The sequence below is a fragment of the Falco cherrug genome, chromosome 4 (genome assembly GCF_023634085.1).
Source record: "Falco cherrug isolate bFalChe1 chromosome 4, bFalChe1.pri, whole genome shotgun sequence".
Lineage (NCBI taxonomy): Eukaryota > Metazoa > Chordata > Aves > Falconiformes > Falconidae > Falco > Falco cherrug.
The window spans coordinates 70,732,798-70,757,926 of NC_073700.1; the positions used below are offsets into that span (position 1 = coordinate 70,732,798).

The window sequence follows — 25,129 nt, forward strand, 5'->3', positions numbered from 1 at the left end:
GCTGTTTGTGGGCTGTGTTGTAAATTGGATCACTGAAGTAAATCTGAGGGTTTGTGTGCGTGTGTGTATATATGTGTGTGTGAACAGCTTTTTTTTTTTTTAAGAAAAAACAACTGGATCATTTCAGTCATTTGATTTATAATGTGGCCCACAAAGAGTTGAATTAGCACAGTTGAGGAGGCAGCAAACAGTGGCGCAGAAGTGGGAACAAGCCCCTGGGCTGGGGGGAGGGCGCAGGAAACTCTTAAGCCAGCTTTGTTAACAGAGAAAACTACTGTCACTGTACAAAATCATGCAGAGCACCTAAACGGAACAGCTGGAGTAGAAAACTGGTATAGACTGCAGAGCAGTCTGGCTCTTGTATTGCTGGAGATAAGGCTTTATCTTTAGGAAGAAAAGGGGTGGTCCCTTAATAAGCTCTTTCCCCTAGATGTCTTCTATTCATTTGAGACATCAAAATCGCAGGCTGTTTAGCTATTCAGAATATGATCATGCGAATCCTACTGGGCTTATGAAGCATGTTGGTCTTTCAGTGCTGTTAAAAACGCTAATAATAACTGGTTCATGCCTCGGGCCTTGGGTGCTACTGTCAATTAGCATCAGAACAGAGATTTAGTTAAACAAATAATTTCTGTAGATGCTTCTTTCCCTTATGGTTTGCAAAGGAGAGATTCGTGACCGACAGGACCTGGTTCAGTGATACCTGCCTGCGTGTGCTGACAAACTCGGGGCAGAGAAAGAAAATGCCATCCTTGCCTTCATAGTTCTCCATATTCTTAAAGGAGCTGCCCAGCTGGGGAGACTACATACGGAATTAAAAACCTTTCTCTGATCCTCTAGCCATTTAAATGTCATGCCTGAGTCACAGAAAAAAATACTAATACCTTCCAACATGAGTAGTTTTAGACGGTAATGAAAAAGCTGTGTGTAATCCTCCTCCTTCTCTAGCTTTGTGTCAGAGTTCACAGTGCTCAGATTTAAATTGTCGTCACTGGTCACCGAACTCACCAGTCTTTGCACGTGTCACTGGAAATTTCTCACCTATAGCACTGCAGGCTTATCACAAAGGCAAGCGTTGCTGAATTTGATTACCTTTTGTTTGTATTTTAAGGCTTTCTCTGAAACCAGGAGAGAGAACTGACTTTTAACTGATTTATTTTATATTGTGGAAGCCTAGTGTGACTCGGATTAACTGAAAGTATTGGAGAAGGGGCAAGGACTCTAATGACTCACCAAGAAAAAATAAATTCTCGCGACTTTAAAGAGGAAAACAGAAGAATGAGAAGATAATAATGTGTCATTATTATGGTGGTGCTTATAGCATTTTAATAGCATTTTTAGTATTTTCTTCCCAAAATTTCAGTATTTATTCTGGAGTACAGAATTATTTTAATGGAAACATTTAAACTAATCTCATAGTCTAGAATTAAAATTTTTTTTTAGAAATGTTACATGTAGTATCAGACTTTTTCTTCTAATGGTTTAAAGAGCAGAATAAATATGAGTATTCAAATTTCCCACATTGTTAAAACCAATTGGAATAATTTAAGTACGCTGACTGAAACGTAAGATATCTCTTAAATATGTATTTTAAATAATCATAATCCCATTATCATTAGTGCCTTTTTTTCTCCTATTATTCTTTCTAAATTCACATTCCTCTTGACTGAAAGAAATCATGATTTATCTGAAGAATTCTGAGATGTTTCTTTCAAAATAGCTATCATCTGCTGTTGTTCTTATAAGTATTGAAGCCATAAGCTACCTGCGATTGGTGCTCAGTGTTGGGACAGTTTTTCCTAGTCTCGGTGGAACAAAATAAATCAACTGCTTTTATCAGGTTTTTCTTGAAGGCTGTTTTAACAGTTTCAGCAAGAGCAGCCAGAGGTGGATTCTGGAAGGAGTCATTCTTCGTAACAAATGCTGAATGATGAAAAATAGGATCAAAATAACAAATGCTTCTCTTTGAGGTTGATCATTGCGCTAGATCAACTTAACTAACGAGGCTTAAAAGCTAATGAGGTAAGCGGAAGTAGATAAAGAAAATACAGAATGAGTCAGAAGGGAAGGAGAATTTGGAAAGGATCTATTAAGGGGAATGGAGTATTGTTAATTTCACATTTTAAAAAATCTTTAACCTGATTTAAAAACAATACTACCTTCCTGAACTCTTCATTTTGCCCTTGTTCCTGAGGGTACTTTGCATCTTTAAACTTCGTTCTACAACCTTATGAGTAGGTTAACTTTTTGAATCCAAAGCTGCTATTTTTGTGCAATAAAGCTTGTGGCTTGAAAGCACGGAGAATGTAGATAGACCAGGCAACAAAGGGAATCTATGCTCTGAATATTGGTGTGCAAACCAGAACAGATTAAGAAAATAAGGATAAGGGAAGAAACTGATCTATACCAGGGTCAGTTACTCCAGCAAAACAAAGCAGCTGATAAATTAGTAACCCATGACTTTTGCTCTACTTTGTCATTCTCTAGAAAAGGATTTTTTTTTGGCTCTGCCATCAAGTGAGAGAAGCATTTTTTTAAATGATCAGAATAAACAATTAAGCACTCCTTTTTGAGAAGGGTGAATTAAAAAGTTTACGTCAGACACTGTTGGTTAAATTATCATTTCCTGGCAAATGGGTTTACATGTCTTTTCAGAAAACAGAGCCAGAGGCAGAATCATGATCCTAACAGCCCAGTGGGCATGCATATGGGATATGGAAACATGAGTTTAAATATCAAGCTAATTAATATTTAAATAGTTTATACAAAAGGGAATAGTTTCAATAGAAGGGAATACCTAAGACTACTCTATACTTTATGAGTTGGAAAATTGCTAATGGTTCTGTCGGTTCAAGTCCTTCCTCTGAATTAAGCGGAGTGTATTTTAAAGCCACATCTTGCTATTCCCACAGAGTATCCAAGGCAGTGCTCTACTGTACAGGGATTTTGTAAATGGTGCCTAGTTCCTCTTAAGTGAATTCAGGTGCATATAAGATTGGCATTTGGGATCTTATTTTATATTGGAAAAACTATTTTCAGAACTTGATTCGGTTCATGGGTATTTTTGGGATGAGGGAGACTGTCTTTTCTTAAGGAGAAGGTTCTCACAGGGAACTATTAACCAGGCCTCGTTTCAAGAGAGATGAAGCAGATGGGGTGTTCCAAGGAGCCTGACCATACCACAGGAAAGTGATTTAATGTTCATAGTCTGTATTGTTAAGCCATTAAGCCTCCATCTAATTTCTCACCTAGCATTCATGCTTGACATTAATTTAAGCAAGGGAAGAACGGAAGGTCCAGGGACAACAGCTTAAAAATCGAGTTGACGTTGACAATAAGCTGGAGTGATTTTAGAGTGAAACAGGTTACAATAACCAAGCCTGCCCTTAAGGGATTAATAAATCCAATGCATCCCTGAGGGGCAGGCTGTGCGCAGGGCAGAGCGGGCCCCCGCCGCTGTCACCCCGCACCCCTCCGGCGCTGCTGACCCCGAGAGCGGCCCTGGCCACGGGGCGGGGGGGGCAGCGGCCGCCCCCACCAGCACCCCCCCGTCCGGCTGAGGGAGGGCTGCTCGGGGCGGGGGGCGCAGGGCCCCCTCCCGGCCGCCGGGGGAGGGGTGTGTGTGTGGGAATCACCCTCGGGGGTGAACCCCGGGTGGGGCGGGGCCGAGGGGGCTGCGGCAGCCCCGGGGAAGGGCGAGGGCGCTGCGCGGCGCCAGCAGGCGCAGGCGGGCGGGCAGGGTGCGGGCGGCGGCGGGAGGAGGCGGCCGGCGGGAGGAGGGGGGGAAGGGCCGGCGGGCGGCGCGGGGCGGGGCGGGGCAGGCGGGCGGGCGGGCGCGCGGACAGGGCCGGCTGCGCAGAGAGAGCTCGCGCCAGGGCCCCGCGAGCCGCTGTCACGCCCCCGCGCGCCCGGCTGGCCCGGGGTGCCCCCCCGCCCTTCCCCGCAGCCCCTCGACTGCGCGAGCGCCAGCCGTTGCCGGGGTACGCAACGTCACGGCCTGCGGAGGCGGCGATTGGCCAGGCGGGGAGCGCTCCCCCGCCCCCCGTGGGACTCGCCGCCGGCGGGGCCGGGCCTGTCTCCTTCCCCCTCAGTGCGGAGCCGCCGCCGGGCCGTGCGCGGCCTCCGTGGCGCCTCCCCGGCCACGTCCTCGCCGCCGCTGTCGCCGGGGCGGGGGTCATGGGCTGCCCGCGGTCCGCGCCGCGCCTCCGGCTGCTGCCGCTCCTCCGGCTGCTGCCGCTCCTGGCGCTGGTGGCGCCCCGCGCCCGCGGCTGGGACAGCGGCGACCTGGAGCTCTTCGACCTGGTGGAGGAGGTGCCGCGGAACTTCTACGACTTCCTGGGGGTGCAGCAGGTGAGCGAGGGACAGGGCCCCCGCCCGCCGCCCGCGGGCGCTGAGGCGCGCCTCCCCCGCCGCTCCCTGCCCCGATCCCTTCCCGCGGGCACGGGCCTCGCCTGTCACCGCCGTCCCTGCCGCCGCCGAACATGGCTGGCTGGCCCCCGCCCCGCTGCCCGGCTGCTCCCGGCGGCACACGGGCGCTGGGCACGCCGCCGGCCCCTCGCCTTCCGTCTCGCTCGGCGCTGTCACCCGCCTCATGCCCTGGCACGCGTGCGGCTGTCCCGCTTTGTCGCCGCGGTGCGGGCCCCCTCCCGTGCCCCGCTCCCGGGGCCCAGGGGAAGGCTCCTGTCCCTTCCCCAGCTGCTCCCTTCCCTCTCTCTGTAGCAGCTCCGCTCTTTTTCGAGTACTGTTTGTTTTTCTATCCTTCTGGACCCACCGTACATTAACCCTCCTTTTATCACTGCACCTTTTTGCATTCCTACTGCCTGTTGCTCTATTTTTTTCTCCAAATGCATTTATAGCTACACAGAAATACCTTGTGGGCTTCTTGCACTTCACAGACATATGCTGGGTATCACTGTTTCTCATCTTTCCCTCGTTCTGCACAGCTGCTGGTTCCTTATCTTCTTAAGATTGTGCATTGCCATGTGTTGCGGCTCCTGTTTTCTCTCACGCATGCCATGTGGTAGACTGTGACCCTTTGCTGTGGTAATGGCTTGTAGATAGTTATATTTGTTTACTTTCCCTGTATCTTGGTTATTGTGCATGGTTTTCACCTCTGTTTGCTAGGCAACACTTGACGATTATCTTAAAGCATTTACTCTGCACCTCTGGTTAATTTTCATGCACGTGTAGTCCAGACAGGCACTACTGTTCCAAACACTTTCATCCCGTTTTAGATGTGGTTGCTGGCTTCACTGCCACTTGGCATCTCCAACTTGTATCACTTGTCCAGGCTCCCACTTGATGGCCGCCTTCATCTCTAGATGCTCTGCTCTCTGTGTGTCTGATCTTGCTTGATCTCTCTTCCTGCATCTTATCAGTTGTCTTTTTGTCTTTCTTTTTTTTTTTTACCCCAGTTGGTATTCCTGTCCTTAATAAATAAATATGCAGTTCTTTATGATCTGCTACTTCACCCAGAGTCACCAAAAGACATTTTGTTCTTTGTCTCCTAGCACCTCTACATTCTGATGAGTGATCCTGCTATTTGAATGGTTTCCCTGACAACCTTAAAGTTTATCCTGAAGTAGTTTTTGAGAATAATAGCTGTATTTTCAAGTACTTTTCATTAGGGCCATGTCTGCAAAGAGAGGGAAGGTGACTGCAATATGCAAGGGTCCTATTTTGGAAACTGCTGGGTACAGCTGTTAATGGTGGTTGTGGGGTTCTGACTCAGTTTCATCTTTCTTGTATTCCTTTTCAAGCATCTGGTGTTAAATACTAGGGAATACCATCACACATACAACACAGAAAACACTGCTACCCAATTTTCATGAGCGTAAAAATCTAGGTTTTATTTCCTCAAAGGCAATTTTAGTGTTACGTAACCTAGGAATATAACATTTTGTTTCAGTTGGTGATGTTCAGATATGGTATCCAGCTCTTTGTTAGTAGCTTTCACAATCCTTTTTTTCTAGGGCTCAGTCTGTACCTTGTGCAGTATGTTTGGCAAAATATAGTGGTACTTTTGGCAAGCAAATGTCCTGCTAGTTCACACTTCTACTGTACTTCTAATCTTAATGGAGAACTTGAATCACTGGCAGTGTGTGAGCAGGGAAAAGTTGGTGAAACTGCAACACAAATGAAATGAAGTTTTGTCAGTTAAAAGTATATGCTGGTCACTCATAATGTCGTTATAGTCAAGACTTTAGGTGAAATTGTATTGAATGCTTTGCACATGCAGCAGAATATACCTGTGAGTACAGTGATGGAATACATAGTGTTGAAGTTGAGCTTCAGTAGAAGTTTGTAAGCGTTGGAAGATGCTGTGTAGGTTTACAGGTTCTTCCATGCTATATCCTTTTTTCCTGCTGCTTGCTTCTCCAGCTCTAACCTATACCTGGAGCTTCAAAGAAGATACTGAAGCACAGGGTTCTGACTTGCAGTGACAGCTGCAGCCATTTAAGTTACCAAATGAGAAGAGTAACTGGCCTTGTAACAGGGTCAATGGAAGTGCCAAATTTCAGGTGTGCTGTATCCTGCCTTGAATGTCTTAACACAAAGCTGCTTTTTACCACGATGCCTCTATGTGCTGTTGGCATGTAGAGCTTACTCGTTATTTTGTGTGTCACTATTTTAGTTGGAATGCCTTTGACTAGAATGCTGTGATTAACTTTTTGTAGTTCTGGTGCTTGCGGTTTTATTCCCTGTGCTCGGCTATTTTTCTTGGCATTTTAGCACAACAGGGACAGTATGCATAACAATAGCCTTTGGACATGACTCTTGCATTCATCGAAGCTTGCTTTCTCCTACTCCTCCCCTCCGCATTCCTCTTGGTGTCCATTGCCTTGTATTGTGTCCTGATAATCACTTCTTCATGTACTTCAGGGGGAGGGAGTACTTCTCCCTTATGCAGGATGTAACTTATGTGTCTGAGAGGTGGATGCTCAACTGTGTTTGTTAATGGTAGTATATCAGGGCTGCCAGATTTCTTCTAAACATGTCATCTTGTGTTTTGAAAAAATACAGGGAATGACTCCAATGCTTCCGTAAGGCATTAAAGCAGCTCTTAGGTTTTGTTGGGAAAATTTGATACTGGCTGCTTGTTGAATGTCATACATGATGTCAGAAGCTGATGTTGACCTCGGTTGACAAGGTGCAGAAGGCATTGTGGGAGGTTCTGTAGCTCTCTAGTGTGCTTTGATAAAACCTCTGGCTGCTGGATTTTTCCCTGGAATTGGAAAGGAATGATCTTGTTTTGTTTCTGCTCTATGCTTGCAAGAGTAAGGATTTTAAGTTTTGTCTTTTCAAGGGTCTTGTGGAAGCCTCCTGGCGTTGTCAATTAACTGTCATCCAGCACTGGCAGGGTGTTAGGTTTGAGGCTGCTGTAGTGTTTTCCAAGATTGGTGGCTGAGATAGAGCATGATCTAATGAAAGTGATTTTTGTTGTGAATATGGAATGACAGAGGAAGAGTAAGATTGTGACTGTCTCGACTGTTAGAATAACTGTCAGTGCTTGGCTTCAGGGAGGGGTTGGCTGAGAAATATGCAGGTTGTCACAGAATGGTTGAGGTTGGAAGGAATCTCTGGAGGTTATCTTGTCCAACCTCAAAGTGTTAGGGCTGAGAACCGAGATTAAGAAGTATGTGATTTTTATATAAGGATGCGATCTATCTATTCGTTAATCTGCCTGATCTAATGGTAACAGCGTATATAAGTTTTGCATTGTTATGTTGTTACTATTGCTGTTCTGAAGAATTTGGGAATTGCTCTGCTTTCCTGTTTCTTTGATGGTTCTTAAATTGGTGATGTGATTAACTTGAGTGGCTCATTTAAAACATTGCTGTTCTCAAGAAATTTGACCTAGCAGAATGGGGAGATAAGAACCTTTGGCTTAAGGAGAGATTACATTTCGATGTCCCCAGGTGGTTACTGAAGAAAGTAGAATCATAAACTCCTGACAGATCAGATAAAATAATAATTTCAGTAATCACTTTAGTATAGCCAGTTTCAAACTGACAAGGGCATCAGGACCAAAGAGTATTCATCCTAAAAACTCATGTGAAGCAGCAGAATTAAACCAGAGGCTATGCAGACTCAGTTAATAAAATTGCCCTGTTAACCTGAGAATGAGAACATGTGAATGTGATGTCAACTTTTTGGAAAAAATCCAGGAAGATCTGGGGAGCTACAAGCTTGTATGGTGGACAGACTGATCAGGTTAATTTCATTGTCTCTGGCAGCTTTCAGTTGCTGATACCTGCATAAATTTGATATGCTCTGGATGAGTCAACTTGGCATCAGTTGAACCTGTGGAACTTCTTGCCAAAATACGCTTTTGGTTAGAACTGTTTATATGGCTTCAAGGGGATTACCTGCTCCTCTACTCTTTTTGGCTTGTAGTAAGGAAGGCACTACAGGCCTCTGGATGTCTTCTGAAACTTTGTGTTAGGATACAAGGGATCAAGACATTTTTAGGAAACATTTGTGAATATGTGTTAAAATGCAAGAGCTGCATTGCTAGAATTGGCCAGTGCAGAGTAGTATGTTATGTATTGGTTAGGATCAAGGAATTTCTGCATAAGGCTTTGGTGTCTACTGGTAATAAGGTAAGGGAACAGGTTTGCATTAACAGTTCTGCTAGGTCTGTGCAGTGTATGAAAGCAAATGCAGAAAGTTTCTCCAAGTGCCCTTTGATGTAGTAGAAGAGGCCCTGGGAGCTCAGGTTCCTGAAGGAGGGTTACCACATCGGTGGATGTTGCTGGCCAACGCTGGATAAATATATAACCCCTCAAAAATATTGAGAGAGATGTTATCTTCAGTATTGGCTTATGCCTTCCTTGTGGCACATGATACTTATTTTGAACCAAGCTCTAATGCATTTGTGTGGCTTTACTGTAGAGAGCTAAGAGCACTGGATTTGTGTCATTGCTAGATGATGGGTTTGCTAGATGCTGCTGCAGTACAAAGTCAGAACTGCATGTACAGAATCTGAGTTTGGTCCTGCAGCCTGTGAGACACTGGTATGTTAGCAACTCCAAGAAACTGCAAGATGTGAAAACCAAGGAGTCAGGTTTCTTTGGCTGCAGGAAGCCAAAACCTTTCTAGATGAGCTGGACATACTGAGCTAATAGGTGCCTTTCAAGAACACTGGAACAGAGGAGCTGTGTGTACCTTGGCAAGTAGCAGGGTCTGACAGAGTTGCGTCTGTAGAATGCAATGTCTGGTGGTGTCCATACTGTTTGCATTTCATGGGTTTTGTTGTTGTTGAACTAAATCCAGGCTGGCTGCATCGACTAAATGCCCGATTGTGTTCCAATGTGCTGTTTGCGCTCCTGGTTTTACATCTTGTAGTTCAGTTCTGTCTAAAAGGAATCAAGGACAGCTTCATGATACGCAGTGGGTACAATAAGGAAGTATGCTGTATACGTGCACTCCTGATCTGCACTAGAAAATTAAGGTAGATGCACGTCTAAGACTATAGTTTATAGTAAATGGCTGATGCTGAATTTCACCTGTTGGCATAGCCCTAGAAGAAGCTTACCAGGAATTAGCCCCACAACACATTGTGTGGCTTTTATGATATTACAAGGTGCTATGGGACACTTAAGAAAATTCTCAGTAATAGGCATTTGCATAGTCTGTCTTATGGAAGCTTATTGACTGATGACATGCGATGCATACATCACTGCAGTTCTGAAGTTCTGAATTCGTATGTTATATAAGTAAAGTTCTTGGATATAGATTTGGTAACCTACTTTTCAGAAAGAACAGCAGTCTGAAGCTGTCAGTGTTCTGTTGTCTGGCACTGCCATAATTCTGGCTTTGAATGGGTTGCTGTCCATTTAAAAAAAAAAAAAAGTCTAGATGAAACTCAGCAGTTTGTTTCTTCTTCCCAGTGACAAGCTGGATCACATGCATCACACTCCAAAGACTTACTTTGGTTGCTCTTCTTACACTTAAGGCTGTTCTCCTCCCTGCTGCTTTTTAAGGTTAACATATGTGGGTGCAGCGTTACTAAAATCATGGAGTGTGCATCATCTGCAAATGTTTTAGAGAAAATCTAGGTTGGTGATACTGCTTCAGTGTTCCAAACTTTGGAAGAGATAGTTTCACATGCATGCAATTGTGACATTGCTTTTTCAGATGATTGTATCAGAACTGTGAGATGTAGGCTTTTCTTACTTTGTTTTGTAAGATTATTTTGTCTTTGCATGACAAACAGGGTATTTAGTGTGACCTTTGAAAGTCTTGTGCTATGAAGTGACATGGAGCCATGTAGTAGCTTGATATCTCAGTTACTCATCTTTGAGGGATCAAAGTTATTGGCCTAATGATTAGGCAGTTAGACATGATGTTTAAGTCTGTTTCATGATTGTTTTCTACTCATTGTTAGCTTTTAATGTGCTGTCAAATGCAGCCTCAGAGTTCTTGGTTGGAAATACGTTTCAACTTTCTTGCTCCAAACTGTCAAAATAATTAACTCCTATAATACACAACTAGGTGATATTAGTAGCAGACCTTTATTTGGACAGTGAAGGATTTTAGTAATTCCTGAAACTGTATTTCTTTTTAAGTGGTGGATGAGGGAGGGGTTCTTCAAAATTGTTTTTTTGACTTTTAAGAATTGGATTCTGTTATGGCAGTTAGAGCAAAAAAAGCCCATCAGAGAGCCCCAAGATATACTATCAGCATTGAGGCAGTAGTAGACTCCATTGCACTAGTTCAAACAAAAATAGCATTAGAAAAATCTGGATTTATTTCTAGTGGCTTTAGCTGTAATCTCCGTTCATTACATACAAGTAATTGTATGGTTTTTCTCAGTATGTTACTAAGACATAATTCTGCACCCCTTCGTGGTTTTAAACTTCCTGTTTGAGTCTGTTATTTATAAGTTATACATGGAAGTAAGATTTTCAGCAGTTCTGGAAACTGCTTTTCATAAAAAAATGTAAATTTTTTCAATAATGTGAAGTTATTGTTGAGATTATTCACGTGGATCCTTTAGAACAAAGTTGTTCTGAGTTATATTAGTTTACTTGCTCGCAAGAGTTGCCACCGAGAAGCACTTATGATAACTGCTTAGATTTCTAACTAAGGAAATGGGTTTTCAGGTGTGGGGTTTTTTTGCTTTTTTTTAACAGTGCTGAACTTGTAGGTAAGCTGCGGATACATAACATAACTCATTCTATAAATGCCCTGACACATACCATGTATGCGTATCATTCCCTGATGTTTTTGTTCACAGTTCCTGCATTTGAAAATGATCAAGACATGTAGACTTGTAAAACTTGTATTTTCCATAAAGATAGGTTTTCTGTATTGTTCCCTATTAAATTTCTGCTTGGATGTTGTCCAAGGAGATCCATGTTTTTTTGCTTTCATTGTTGGCTCCTTTCTTAAATACGGAAAAGTGTTTCAGAATTGACCGTTGTAAGTAGTTTTAAATACATCTACTGTTAACTTTCCCTGACAATTCATTCATATAATACTTCCCTGGTTTCTTTCAGATTATATTTTTCTTCTTTCTTGCTGTGTAGAAGGACATATGGTAATAGGAAACCACTGTGTTTGGGAACCCAAGGGAACTAACAGTATGCAAAGTGCTGTAAAAAGGATAAAACAAGCAGTGTTTAATGTTTTTTTTCTGTCTGCAGCAGCAATAATGTTTCAGCTCTTCCCTCTGTTTCCTACTTCACTTAGCCTTTATGAATGCATCCATAATAGCTTGATCTCAAATTCCAGAAATAAAAATGGGTTACTTCTCTTCCTAGAAATGTTGTTTGACATGTAATTCACTGAGGGGAGTGACCAGATTCTTGGTGAGGAATGGTAGGTGACCTGTGCCGGTGGCCTCTGGTGCTTACACAAGGATGTTTGTTTTATGCTTGTTTCAAACACATCTCCTTTGCTGAAGTTCTCATGTATGTATCTAAACCAGGCACATACTTAATCTAACGGTTTTGTAAATAACTTCCCACTGGGCTTTTTACTGCTTGACTGCTGTGGATTGTGGTCATCATGTTTGGAGTTGTGTAAAGAAAAATCTTAGAGGCAGCTTAATTTCATTCTCTTGAATGATAAACCTGTTATGCTCCATCTAGAGTCATTTTACAATTAAGATTAACACGGTTTTCTCGTAAGATCTAGAGAATACTGTAGCTTTAAGGGAGGTATTTGGAGGTATCTTTGGTGCTATTTAAACTTCAAGTACTTGTTAAAATTTAAAAAATAAAATGAAAATTAAGCATTTAAAATGTTCCTTAGTTGGGTTGGTGGTTCTTGTGTTCTCAGCAGAGCCAGTAACAAAGGGCCTGCGGTGCTGTTGTGCAGCTGAGCCGTTAAGGATGAGAGTATAAGTGATGACAAAGGTTTTAATCTCCAAGAATAGGTCTGATATACATTAATTACCTCCTTTTATTCATTTTAATATCTGAAACGTTTTGGTTTTCCACAGCATCCTAGTGGGCTAAAGAAATTAATGCAGCATATGAAAACCTTCAGTTTTGCTTTTGATTTCCTTGTTAGTATTTGTGCTTTTGCTTAGCTGTGTGTTGTGCCTGTGAAGTTTGCCTCTCAATTTTGGGTTCCTAAACAGTAGTTTGTTGTTGTGTTTTTTTTTTTACTTTTTTTCCTCCTGCAGCCTTAAATTGTTGGTTTTCCCTAAATTCTGAGGAGATTTGGGGTTTCTGGTTTTCTTTTGCTTCTTGCTTGTTTGGATGTTATTAGTTCTGTATGGAAGTTATTTGTAAACTTACATATGTGGCAATGTGTTGTGCATGTGGTATATGTTAGTTATGCAAACAGTAATGCAGTTTGAATGTAACACTTTAAAGCAGGATTCTGTATTACTGGGCTCTCATGTGATGGATTGCTTAAATGCACATTTCTTAAATGACCTGCCTTGCAGGCCTTGCAAACTGATCTTCCTGATGTCAAACAAATGAGCAGTGGAATGAGAAATGAAAAAATTCATAAGCAGTCCCTCATCTTGCTAGATCTGAAATTCTTCCTTCTCTGTGTTAAATCTTGAAAACCTGTAGAGGAAACCAGAAGATGCATACGAACTGTTGAAAGAAAGTCACTCTGCAATCCGTCTCTGACTAAAGAGAGAAGGAAGAATTAGGGGGAGTGTTGCTTTACACGAGCTGTAATACTGAAATGTGTCTGTCTCCAACACTGAAGTGCTTTTGCTTGTTGAAGGAAGCATTCAGGCTAATGAGGGTGAGAAGGCTGTGAAGTATCCTTATTGCACTGATTTGGGGTGAACAGCTTCTCCTTTAAAGGGAAATAGTTGTTTTTACCTACCCCTGATAATATTGCAAATGATTCTATAGTCTGATCAATGTTTCATTAAATTTCAAACTTATTTAGACTAGCTTTTATATTTAATAATCACCATTTCATAGTCATGGTTCTTATTGTGTTATTTTATGGGATATAAATGCTGTGATGGGAGAGTAGAAGAGCTGTATGCCATTTAATTTTGTGACAGTTTCCAGTTGTATTAGTAATTGCTTTACTGGATGTTGTGTCTAACAGTGGCTACTGTAATGTTACAGTAGGAAAAAAGTCTGTAAAATTCCACGCTGTTTGGAAGCTTCTTCCCATTTCCTGGTAGGAATTATTTAAAATCTTATTCAATTGAAAGGAAATCTTACTCAATTCAAGCACTTCTTACAGTGGATTAAATATTTGAAATAAACCTGTTTTCCAACCTGAGTCTACCTATCTGTTGAATAGAAAGTATTTTTTCTGTCAACTTGTAACCTGTGTGGTTTGTAGTTTCTGTTCTACTGAGTATTTTCCTCTTTCTGTTTCTGCTGCAGCAGCTTTTCAACACTATAAGCTACCCCAGCAACATTCAAAACAAAATAATGAATTTGAATGTTGGACTGTATCTGTTGAGAATAGTATTTGTTTCAACGGATGACATACAGATGGAGGGTATCAAGCAGTCAGTTGTCTCTTGCGTCTTACAATTGTGAAAGAACAAACTTTTTTTGTATGTGAGTTATATACTACATTTAAAAATCAGGTATAACTGACTTAGATTCACGTTCAGTTACGTAGTACAGAGGAACCATGCTGGAGTGCACCAGTAGTCCATTTAGTAAAAATTTCTGGTCTTTGTGTTTTCTGGTTGAGTAATGCTAGGTGCTTAACCAGGAAGCTGTGTTACTCTTGAAAAGGACCAAATTAAAAAAAAAAAAAAAAAAGTCGTCCAGTCCTCTGCTGGACAGATGGTAACTCATTGATAGGTTAGTCTGACTTACTAATTTCCTCACTCATGTTGATTTGTGCCTTTCACACACCTATAGTTACCTTTCTTACCTACAAATGTATATTATTTATAGGCACCTTAATTTTCTGATGGAGGTACAGACCACATTGATTAGCGAGCTTAGATTTAAGGACAGTAGCTGAAGCAGATCAGTAGCTTACTGGTTTCCAGGGTCCTGTGATTCATTGGTTGAAAATCACTGTCTATCTCTGTGCAGTTAGATATTCTTTTGGTCCCTGGAGATACCTACTTCTGTTTCCTTGTTAAATGTTTGTTTTTCCTCGGTGGTGTTGTGCGGTATGGCTTCTGAAGAGGAGTTATTTTTTTAAAATGTTATTTGCAGTTGAGAATATTAAACACCCTTGCCTTGCCTTGTCTTGATTATAAATGTTTAATAGTAGTCTAGTATTGTGTCTCAAGCAATGGATCCTGGTTCCCGTAAGGGCCTGTTTCCATTCCTGAATCATCTTGGTCTCCAGTTAGGGCACTCCACAAGCTCCTTGGATGCCTTCAGGGAGTGCTGGATGCTATCAGTGTGCTCTGGCTGGTTTCCATTCTGGTTTCTTATTTATATACTTCCATATAACCCTTGCACTTCTTTCTTAAATAAATAAAAATAATAAAGCCAAAGGCAATAGATGGTGTTACCTGGGGAGAGCATGTGAGCATAGCCATGTTTTGCATTCCATTTGCCCCCCTGTACCTCTCAGCCTCCACAGTTTTTGATCAGTAATGTTAAAAGGTGCATTCCTGGTGATGCCTTTCAGTGAGATGGTGCTGTACAGCAGGTTTGGAGAACTGTCAGCAGCAGCGTGTGTTGGATTGCTTCATGATTTGTAATTGCCAGCTCCAAGCTCTGCTCTCTGTAGGCATGGTTTAGTAAGGCAAAAGTCTTGTCCATGCTGAATGTTTTCTCGGACTTCTTTTTGCCAAATCACTTGGTTTGGCATTTCCTTGCTAGCATCTGGTATCTGTCCAAAATGTATGGTGTCACCTACGAACTCTGAGATTTCACTGTATGCTCTACTCATCAGGTTGTCATTGAAAGTGCTGAATCAAGCTAGTTCCAGTACCAATCCCCCAGCAGGAGACCTTTCAGCTGCCTATTCTCTGCCCCGAAACCTGGCCATTAAACCTTGCTTTTTGTATCCTGTTCATTAATTTTCTAGTTGTAAGACTCTTTCTTCCCATCCTGTGGCAAGTTAGTTTCTTTGATGGCCTTTGGTGTGGAACCTTGTTAAAAGCTTTTTCAAAATCGGACTGTACTGTGTCTGCTGGAGCTCTGGACCTTCTCTGTCTGTCCTTACTGATGCACTCTGACTTGGGTGGGTTGGTGAGGCAGGGTTTCTTTTTGCAGAAGCCATGCAGCATCTTTTCTAACAGACCACGTTTGTCCCTGTCTACAGTGACTTTATTTTTATAGCCCCTACTACCTTTAGTAAGGATGGATGACAGACTTTCTGGTCTGTAATTACCAGGATCTCCTTTTTTCTTTTCTCTTTTTTTCTTTTTTTTTTTTATTTTTTTTTGGTGTGTGTATGGGAATCACGTTGGCAGCCTGCCATGTCCCCGATAGCAGTTTTTTGCAGTACTGGGTTACCTTCTTCACTTGCAGGTCTATAGCTTTGTGTATCAGTTTCGTTCAGCAATCTCAGGTGAAAGCCGTGGTCCTGGCAATTTACAGCATCTAATTTTTGTGTTTGGAGGTAGATGTCTGTATATTTATTTCAAGTTAAATTAGCTTCTCTTGAATTGCCTACTACAAGGACTGTGTTGATGTGGGAATCTCTTGAACATATCCAACAGGAAGGACTTGTTAAATAAATTATTAAATTGCATGGCTGTAGCTTTATTCCTGAATGAAACTTTTCATGGTTTCATCATCAAGCAGTTTGTAGCTAGCATCCTGGTTTTGATTACATTTAAAGAAATAAAAGGATTTTGAAAATCAAATGAATGCCACTCTGATTTGCTTGGACAAATACAAGAGGCTGTATTAACAAGTTAGGAAGAAGTAGTCAACACTTTTTTTTTTTTAGCTATGCATTCCACAAGTTCCACTGGAACTGGCACAAAATCCTGTTATATTGTTGTTATAGTTACTGATAACTGGAAGGGAGAATAACTGCTGTTACCTAATTTTCTTGTTCTAACTGCTACACTTACATGATTAAGCATATTCTTACAAGCTCAGGTCTGTAGCTGAGATACCCAGAAGGAGTTCAGGAGTCTATCATCTGCTTCTGGGTGCTTTGCTTTAGTGTCTAGCATTAACTCTGGAATATCTCAGTCTTGGACAGTAGTTCTCTTTTCAGAAGGTAGAATGGAGGGGCTTGGGTTTGTATTACTAAAGATTTAGGTAGAGTTGGTTTGGTTCTATCCCACCACTCTGCCTTTTGACTTATGGTTCCTTTATACCATAGAATTCTGTGGATTTATTAATTCCCCAGCAACATTCTTACTGTGTACTTAAGTTTATTGTTTTGGAAACGATGAGGTTATTTTATTCTATCCTAATTTTGATGGTACTAGTTACTGGCAATGTGTTTGCTTATTCCTATTGGCTTAAGAAAGATTTTGGTATTGCTTTGTTTCAGTACTAGAAATCACTCTGAAAATTTCAATTTTTATGTTTTTTATTGAACACTAACATTGTGAGAAGAAAGAAGTGAAAGAGTTTTATGAAATGCCCTCAGTTCTAGAAGTTTTAAAAAGATAGAAACTTGACAAAATAGATTTTGCAGCAGGGAACTTATTTGGAAAGCAGGAACTTTAAGTGAGCTTTTAAAGCTAAAAGTTGCATTGAATAAAATGTATTGAATTTCAAGGTTCTAGTATAGTTCTTTAGTGTACGATCAAATTTATTTTTCTGCTAAATAGAGTTGATCTGCTTAGTGTTCAGGGACCTGATAAACTCTTACTTCTATGTACTATCTAAAGCAGTTAACCCCTGTATTTGATCCTACCCGTTGCTTCCATGCTGTGTATGTCTTGACTAACGCAGAGATGTGGATTTAGGGTAGGCTTGATTGACTCTGTTAACATGTACGTATCTGGAGTGATGCACTGAGAAATCAAGTTTGAGAACCCAAAGAAACAGTAACTAGAAAAAAGTATGGTGTAATGAAAGACTAAATCAGACTGCGTTTTCTGGGGAGTCTAGTTTTGTAGGTATGATGTAATTGGTGCAGAGTTCGGATAGTTCCATAGGACAGGTGTTGATGGTGAGTATTTCCTATTTTGAGCTACCTTAACAGTTGGACCTACGATTGTCCTGTGTAGGCTCCAATTTGTCATAGCGCAACAAGTTCAATATATACGTGCAATTAAACGTTATTCAGTGCTACAGCTGATTTTTATCATACGTGTCTTAGCTTTATCGTGACTTTTGCATAAAACCATTATGTTTAATTCTGTCTGTCTCTGAAGATGTAAGCTTGAGTAGACTGTATTTTAATCCAAAATGTTTAGGTAATGCTATATTCTCCCTCTACACGGAACAGACTTAGAAATTCACTTGAAGTAAATACCATACCCTAACAATAGAGAACTTTAATCTTGATATTGCACTTCCTATTTTAAAACATGATGGTTTAAAGTTGTCACAAAACATTTGCTTGCATTCATTTTGTGGTATTTGAAGTCTAGAAAACAAATTGGGACAGCATCTTTGTTTAAAAAGTGCTCTTGTATGGATTGCCATTTTTCATTGCAGAATGTCAGCTTCTCTTGTATATGTATTTGTGAATATGAACACTGCCTAACATTGAATATGGATATCCATATTTTCTTCTTAAGATATAATTTCATTTGTCTTCTATGTTTGTCTTCAAATTTGGATGTTTTAAAAAAATACTATTTTTTTAAGAAAACTCGTGGTATTTAGGGAACTGTTAACAGGGGCATGGTATCTTCTTAAATTTCTGACTTAAAGCAGAAGGCTGTAAAATGTGAGTTTCTTCACTTCTGGAATATGTAAGATGCATTCCCATAGCTTATGTGCTATTTTCTAACAGATTAACTTGAAGACACTGTCATTGAATTAATGGTATCCCATTATTATCGGGGTATTGGTTATCCTGTCTGCTGTCATGAGATATGAGAGCCTTACATGACAGCTGGTTAGGCATGATCAGATTGATAGGATGGCTAGGAAGGACAGTACTGGACTAGGTTGGTTTCTGAAATTGATTTCTCAGTCAAGATAGAATTGTATCTTGATCAGGTATTCAATATTTTGCAGTCCAGCTAAGACAAATATACAGAGTATTTCCCATTCCAGCTGCAAGAGTGGAACTTGCTATTAACATAAAACCTAGCACCTCCCGCAGCTTGCACAGGGATTGCTTGTGGAGTCCCAGACTGTTTTTGGCTGCAAGCCTTAAAGAAGTAAATATATTGCAGTCATTCCCATTCTTCACAGGACAAGTCGGTAAGATAATTATTGTGGTTATTCTTAAGGGATAGCTTGCTTAAGCAGAGGTGCATTTTGGATTCTCCGTTGGTAGGGGGTGGGTGGGTAAACAAAATCTACGCACAAAAATACTGCCACCCCCCAAAAAAATTTCTATTAATGGATCTAGGCATGAAGGCAAGAATGCCTAAAGGGATGGTAACTGTTATTTAGTTGGCAAAGCTGGAAAATAATTATTAAACCTTCAGGGTGAAACCTTGGCCATTTGTCCAGTTATACAATAAAACCAGTATGCCATTTAAAATTGAGATGGTATGAGTCCTGAAGTGGTGGTCAAAGAAGACGACTCCCTGAAGGACATCGATTGCTTAGATACTCGCAAGAATAAAACATGAAAGGAAACCAATGTGTTGTGAAATGTGGAAATAAGCTGATTCTGATCTCACCCCCGTATTTGCTGGGTGTTTTTATATGACTAAATTAATATACAAATTGCGATTTTCTGTGCTAGGCTGTGCTAAGAGTATTTGAGATAATTGCTCAGTCTAGAAAATGCTGTTTTGACTTTCAGACCCATGCTTGTGCTCTATCACTACTGACTGAATGTCAGTAGTGACAGATAGATACACTGGCAGTAGGCACCTTGTGAACAGGACTCATTTTCACAAGAAACTTTCTTGTAATAACTTGGTTAAAGAAAAAACATCATTACAAGTGGTGGAAAAAATACTATAGATGAGTTTTACTAGTGTAAAATCTGTCACCTAGTCAAGTGAGATACAGTGTGGGATAGTACTTTGAGTCACAACATGCTAGTGAGAGGAAGGAAAGCAGGAAAATCTAGTGGAGCTAGTGTTTGCTTGGAATGGGTTGTTACTCCAGGGAAGTTTCTTATGGTCATTCTTGCTGATTGCCCAACAGGCTCGAGCTCTTCTGTATTAATTTTTTTAAGGTAAATATTGAGTTGTTGAATTTAGCAAGAATTACTATGTGTGCTCTGCTGTAAATGTTCTAAAATTGTGTTTCAAGCATCAGTACTCTGGAATATGCACTGCAGTTATTAATACAGGCCAAGGAAAGGAGCCAGTCTTCAAAAGACTCACTACTGGCCTTTCAATGACATTTTAAACTGCATCTTGCTTATGCTGTCCTTTGATTTCTGTTGAAGTTGAACCTTGGTATTTTGGATATAAAATCCAAATACTTTTTATTTGGATAAAGTATGAAAGCCTACCCCATTTTTTTGACAGCCAGGTCCAGACAATGTTTTGGATGATCTGATCTTTAATTTCTAGGCCATAGCCTGCCTTCTAGAATCCCAGTGATATTCCTGTCTTGACAAAGGAGGGCAAATAGAGGTTTCCTTCCAGCTACTGCTAGAATAAACACCTGTAGCCCAAAGAAGGAAGCAGATGTTTGCAATAGACTTCCTGAATATTTTGTTTTAGTTGCTCCTTCTTTCCTTTACCTAGAAGAGGTGAAAACAGATCCTCAAAATGAATGATCTATGCTGACTTTTTTCCCTCTTCAGTCTCTTCATTCCTCTCTAGACTTCATAGCAGATCTGTTTAGACCTCCCTACCAGGGCTTCATTTTCTGGATTAATACTTGGTAACAGGCTTACAGTTTTCACTAGCCATTAGCTCCCTGGGCATCTCGGAGATCTTTTTTTCCCTTTTCCCCCTAAAACTAAATTTGTGTGTTCAAACTGTGGATTCTAGAATAATGATGGAGAGCAAGACAGTTACCTGAGTGGCTTCTTGTTCTTTGTTATGCCTAATCTTTATTTCTTACCAAGACAGCATTGTTGCTGTGGCTGCACTTAGTGTTTTTCTTTAATTAGGGCAGTATTTAGGGTCCCTGGTGGCCACAGCTGAGAACTGTTGAACTGACTGTGATGCTCAAGTATTGTTAGGGCTCTGTAAATACATTTTAGGAACCTTATGCATTGCAGTTTATGGTGACTGTCCATGCAGCCCTTGCAGCTAATAGTTATTTTCTCTTCTCTGATAACACTATCCATGGCTTTTGTTTTCTTCTGCTCTAGTTTTCAGAGGCTGAAAGAGTGAACAGTCTGAAAAGTCATCTCAGTTCTGCTTGAGTATATACTGTACTTTGTCTTCTATTCCTCTCTTTCCTTTCTTTGTACCCTCATTAAGAACTATGGTTATCAATCGTGGATACTATAGAGGGATATGTGTAACTTTTAAAGCACCATTTCTCTGGTTATGTTTTCATATCGGTATATTCAGGACATCCTTGCACATCCTTTTGAGAGGTTTGCAATCAGGTTGAACTACATGTAATCCTGTTTGGGAAGAAAAACTAAGGTGGTTGTGGTTTGTGTTTTGGCTGTTCTTTTTTTGTGTGTGTGGTTTGGTTTTTTTTTTGTTTGTGGGTTGTGGTTTTTTTTTTGTAATCTCCAAAGTAGTCTACTTTTGTTTGTGACTCTTAATCTTGGAGGTCATCTTTTGTCTTTATTGTGTGGTTGGTTGGTTTGTTTTTAGATGTGTTCCTGCTGCCATTGAATTTTACTGTGGCTTTCACTGCTCATCATAAATTCAGTCCTTTCAGCTCAGGAGCTAAAGTTGTTGTATGCACCCTGGTTAACTTACACTTCAATTACTTCAGGAACATCCTCTGTCTAATCTCTATGCTTTCCATAACTAAAATGACTATCTAAAATGGGTTTGGTTTTTTCAGTTGGATGTCAAGATTGAATTGCCAACCAACAGGCAGTTAGTGTTGCCTTGAGCTTAAAGCTGCATGTGACATTTACTCTGTATATTCCTTTATTTATTCTTTTTTTTTTTTTTTAATCCTCACATACTGTAGTTAGTGGGGTTGGTTGTGTGGTTTGGTTTTTTTTCCTTTGCTTGTTCACTGATTTCTAGGCCCTTTCTGTTCAATTTTTGGTCTCTTCTTACACCTGTAGTTTCTGAAGATCCATATTCACTTCTGCCTATCAGTATCAGTTCTATTCTTCCTTTCCCAGTGTTGCAGAAGAAACAATTGTCCTAAGTTTTGTAATATATACTTATATTATTTGTGGCTTTCTCCAGTCATTCTTGAGCACATATTTCATGTGGTCTTGATTTCAATATGTAGGTGTCACATCAGTGATGATTTTGAAGAAAGATTTTTTACAACTGTTTGAAAATTGCTGGTCTAGAAACGATGTGTCTTTGGACAAGCAGGCTGGGTTCCAGGGCCAAGCAAACACAGAAGTCAGATCTTTCAGACTGACCTTTTCCAGCTGGAAAGTTTGGCTGTCTGGAGGTTGCTTTCCCAATGGCAAAGTTTAAACAGACTGCTTTGTGTGAGCCTACTTTTCAGCAGAGAGCTGGCTCTGCTCAGTTAGAAGCAGGTAGGTGGCCACCCAGTACTTACACAGTGCAGACTTAATGTGCAGACTGGTAGACACAGGATTTGATAGAAATAGTTATTTCCTTACCAATGAAGTATTGATAAGGCATAAAATATCTCTGGTGTAAAGAATATTATTTTTACTGTTCAGTTTAATCTGAGGCCGGGTTGGATACGGCTTTGAGCTACCTGGTGTAGTGGAAGGTGTCCCTGCTTGTGGCAGGGAGGTCGGAACTACATGATCTTTAAGGTCCCTTCCAACCCAAACCATTCTGTGATTCTAGGATAATTATTCCTTTTCCTGTTTTTAAATTTCTGTAGCAGAAGTGGAATTCTTAAGCTCTATTGCAGGGGCTAGTCACTGCTCTGTCTAGCAGGACAAGAGCAAGAAGTCTTTGTACTTTATCTTATGCCATGGATAAAATACCATGGAGTAACTGCTGAAGAGAAAGTATAGTGAAATAAGATTGTCTGCGTGGAAGAACAGATAGAAGCACTTAATGCAGTTCCACTGCATGTATGTTTGGATGTTTATTTTAGGTGTTCCTAGTCATGGTGAAGACCTTGTGGGAATTGTGTAATTAGAAGCATTATATGTGGGAGTGATGGGCAACTGTGTGGAGTAGTTGTACCAGAAGTCACTCAAGGGGTTGAAATTGAAGTAACCAAGGTCTTGCAGCCTGGCTCCATTCTGCTGTTACTTTATTAGTTCTTTTTCCTATTTATTTGATCTAGAAAAACCTCCCAGGTTTTTTGGTGTGTTGTGTGCTTGTTTTTCCCCATAGGTCACTTTTGATTATAGAGCATTAAGACTTTGCCTGACATAACAAATGTCCGCTGTTGATTACAGCTGTGGAGCACAAAGGGGGAGACTGACATAGCTGCATACTTGCTGCATTAGACACTGCTGAAGAGATGGGCTGCTGTTTTGCCCTTTCTTTTGAGATACTGCGAACAGGCAACACAAACTCTGAGGAGATATTTGTGCTGTTCCTTCTAATTGTTATGGAATTCCTCCTAATTGCCAAATTCAGTATTTTTTAAGTGTTACATAAATTATTGCTTAAAAATTCTTTCATTGAGATGCCTTTTTGTTCTAAATATACTGCTGGGGAATATGGATGTAGATTCTTATTCTGTGCAACTTGAAGTAAAAATGAACTTTACAAAAAGAGACTTGAAACCATTGCTGAATTTGTGTGATGCTTCATAATGCTCTGGAGTAGATATACCAGAACTTCAGTGAAAAGAACCATTAAGATTTTTCAGTATTCGGTATTTACAGTTCTCTCTACTATACTGATCATTTAATCTGATTATTGAGATTTTACATTTTTAAGTTCAGTTTTGGTTTCTTACCACTTGATGGCAGTGAAGGAGCTAGTGTTGCCAGGCAAAGGTTCAGGGCAAGAACCCATTATGAATAACAAAAGAGGAGGTACAAAGGAAGCCTCTGACATTTAATATTGTTCACATTTCTAGGTGATATTACATATACCACAAATGACAGTAGAGGAAGAAAAGCCTCTAGATGGAGCTTCAGTACTTCCAATGGGGGAGAGATTTTTATACTCAAGTGGTTTGCTCCTATTTATAATAATTATTTCAAACAACTTTCCCATTCAGGAATGGAATGATAGCAGACATAATCAATAAGTAATATCAGTGCTTCTGCTATTATAAACATACTATACTTCTTGAAGAACATGCAATTCTGACATTTTTCTCACACCTTCTGTTCAAATCCTACAGCCTCTACATTCTTAGGAATTCTCAGGTATTGTTAGAAATGTGTGATATAGGAGAAGGATCAGCATAATTATTCAAGCTTCTTTTTTTTTTTTTTTTTTTTCCCCAAAAAAAAGGTAATTGGATTTTGCTGGTGGACCAAAAAGAAACACTTGAAAAGTACCATTCAAATAGGAAACTGCCCTGCAATATTTACTATTTTGCATGGTCTAGTTCCAGTGAAGAAGCGTTTGTTGTAACATTAAATATTACAATGCATGGATGTGTGTTTGAGACACTTTATTAGTGAAGGTTCTTTTGCACTTCCCACACCCATGTACACCTCTTGCCAAGCTGGTATGGGGAAATGAACCATATAATGGCCCTGCTATAGTAATTGGCTCCACATGGGTGGACTCTAGTGCACAGACAAAACCTTATTTGAAGTAATTGGTGCTTTGTGTAGGTACAAGGGTCTGTACATGCAGATTTATTTTGGATCCTGGGTCAAATCTTGGCATTACTAAAGGTTTCAATTTCAAGCAGTGTCTTTGACATGTAAGTGATTTTGAATGAGTATCAAAAACATCCATGCAGATGACAGCAAGTAATTTGATTGAACAGATTTGTTAAAAATACACACATAATATAGCCTGTTAATAATTTTAGGAAAATATTGATAAAACAAATTATAAGTTTGCATAATTATTAAATTTCTTAAGCGTTGGGACCATTATTCTAGTTCTAGAACAGGCAGTACTACATAAACTCATAGCTGAAAATAAGTGAAAATTTACTGGAGTCACAAATATTTACTTAGGTTTCAGATAAAATTTTCATTTTTAAAAAGCATTTAAGTGCCTAATTTTTAGTATTAGTTGGCATCTGTTAGGCTAATTGACAGATTGCTGTTGCTGGTTTAATATAACGGCAGCCAGAGCATACTCGTTGGGCAAAATTCAAGTTTATCTTACGTAATACCAACTATGTATTCTGTCTAGTGGTAAAAAGAAAGGGTTAGAAGACAGAGGTGAAGATAGCACAGTATTAAGAATGATTGTTGCAGCCAATGGAGACTCATTTGCTGCAAAAGCCCTTGTGAGATTGTAACATCTCTTCATATATGGCATTAGTTCATCGTGTGGCATAAAACGATATTGAAATGAGTTTCTTGTCAATGCTGTTTTGAGTAAGATTTGTTAGAAAACAATGAAATTTTATTTCATTATGTGATACGGGTTGGCTGCATTTATTTTAATGTGAGTGGAAGAATCTCAGCTGCTATGGTGTAATACAATTTCAGCAGAACCTAGTGCAAGCTTTTCCTGCTACTATTTGATTTA

General features: G+C 40.3%; 1 protein-coding gene across 1 annotated transcript in view; it reads left to right on the forward strand.

The window, feature by feature from the left end:
* Positions 1-3,893: 3,893 nt before the first annotated feature.
* DNAJC1 (DnaJ heat shock protein family (Hsp40) member C1) overlaps positions 3,894-25,129 on the forward strand; it is a 113,351-nt gene continuing 92,115 nt past the window's right edge. Inside the window, exon 1 of the mRNA XM_055709385.1 lies at positions 3,894-4,350. Within this exon, the coding sequence (XP_055565360.1) occupies positions 4,177-4,350 (174 nt within the window). The 5' untranslated portion in view covers positions 3,894-4,176. The remainder of the gene's footprint in view (positions 4,351-25,129) is intronic.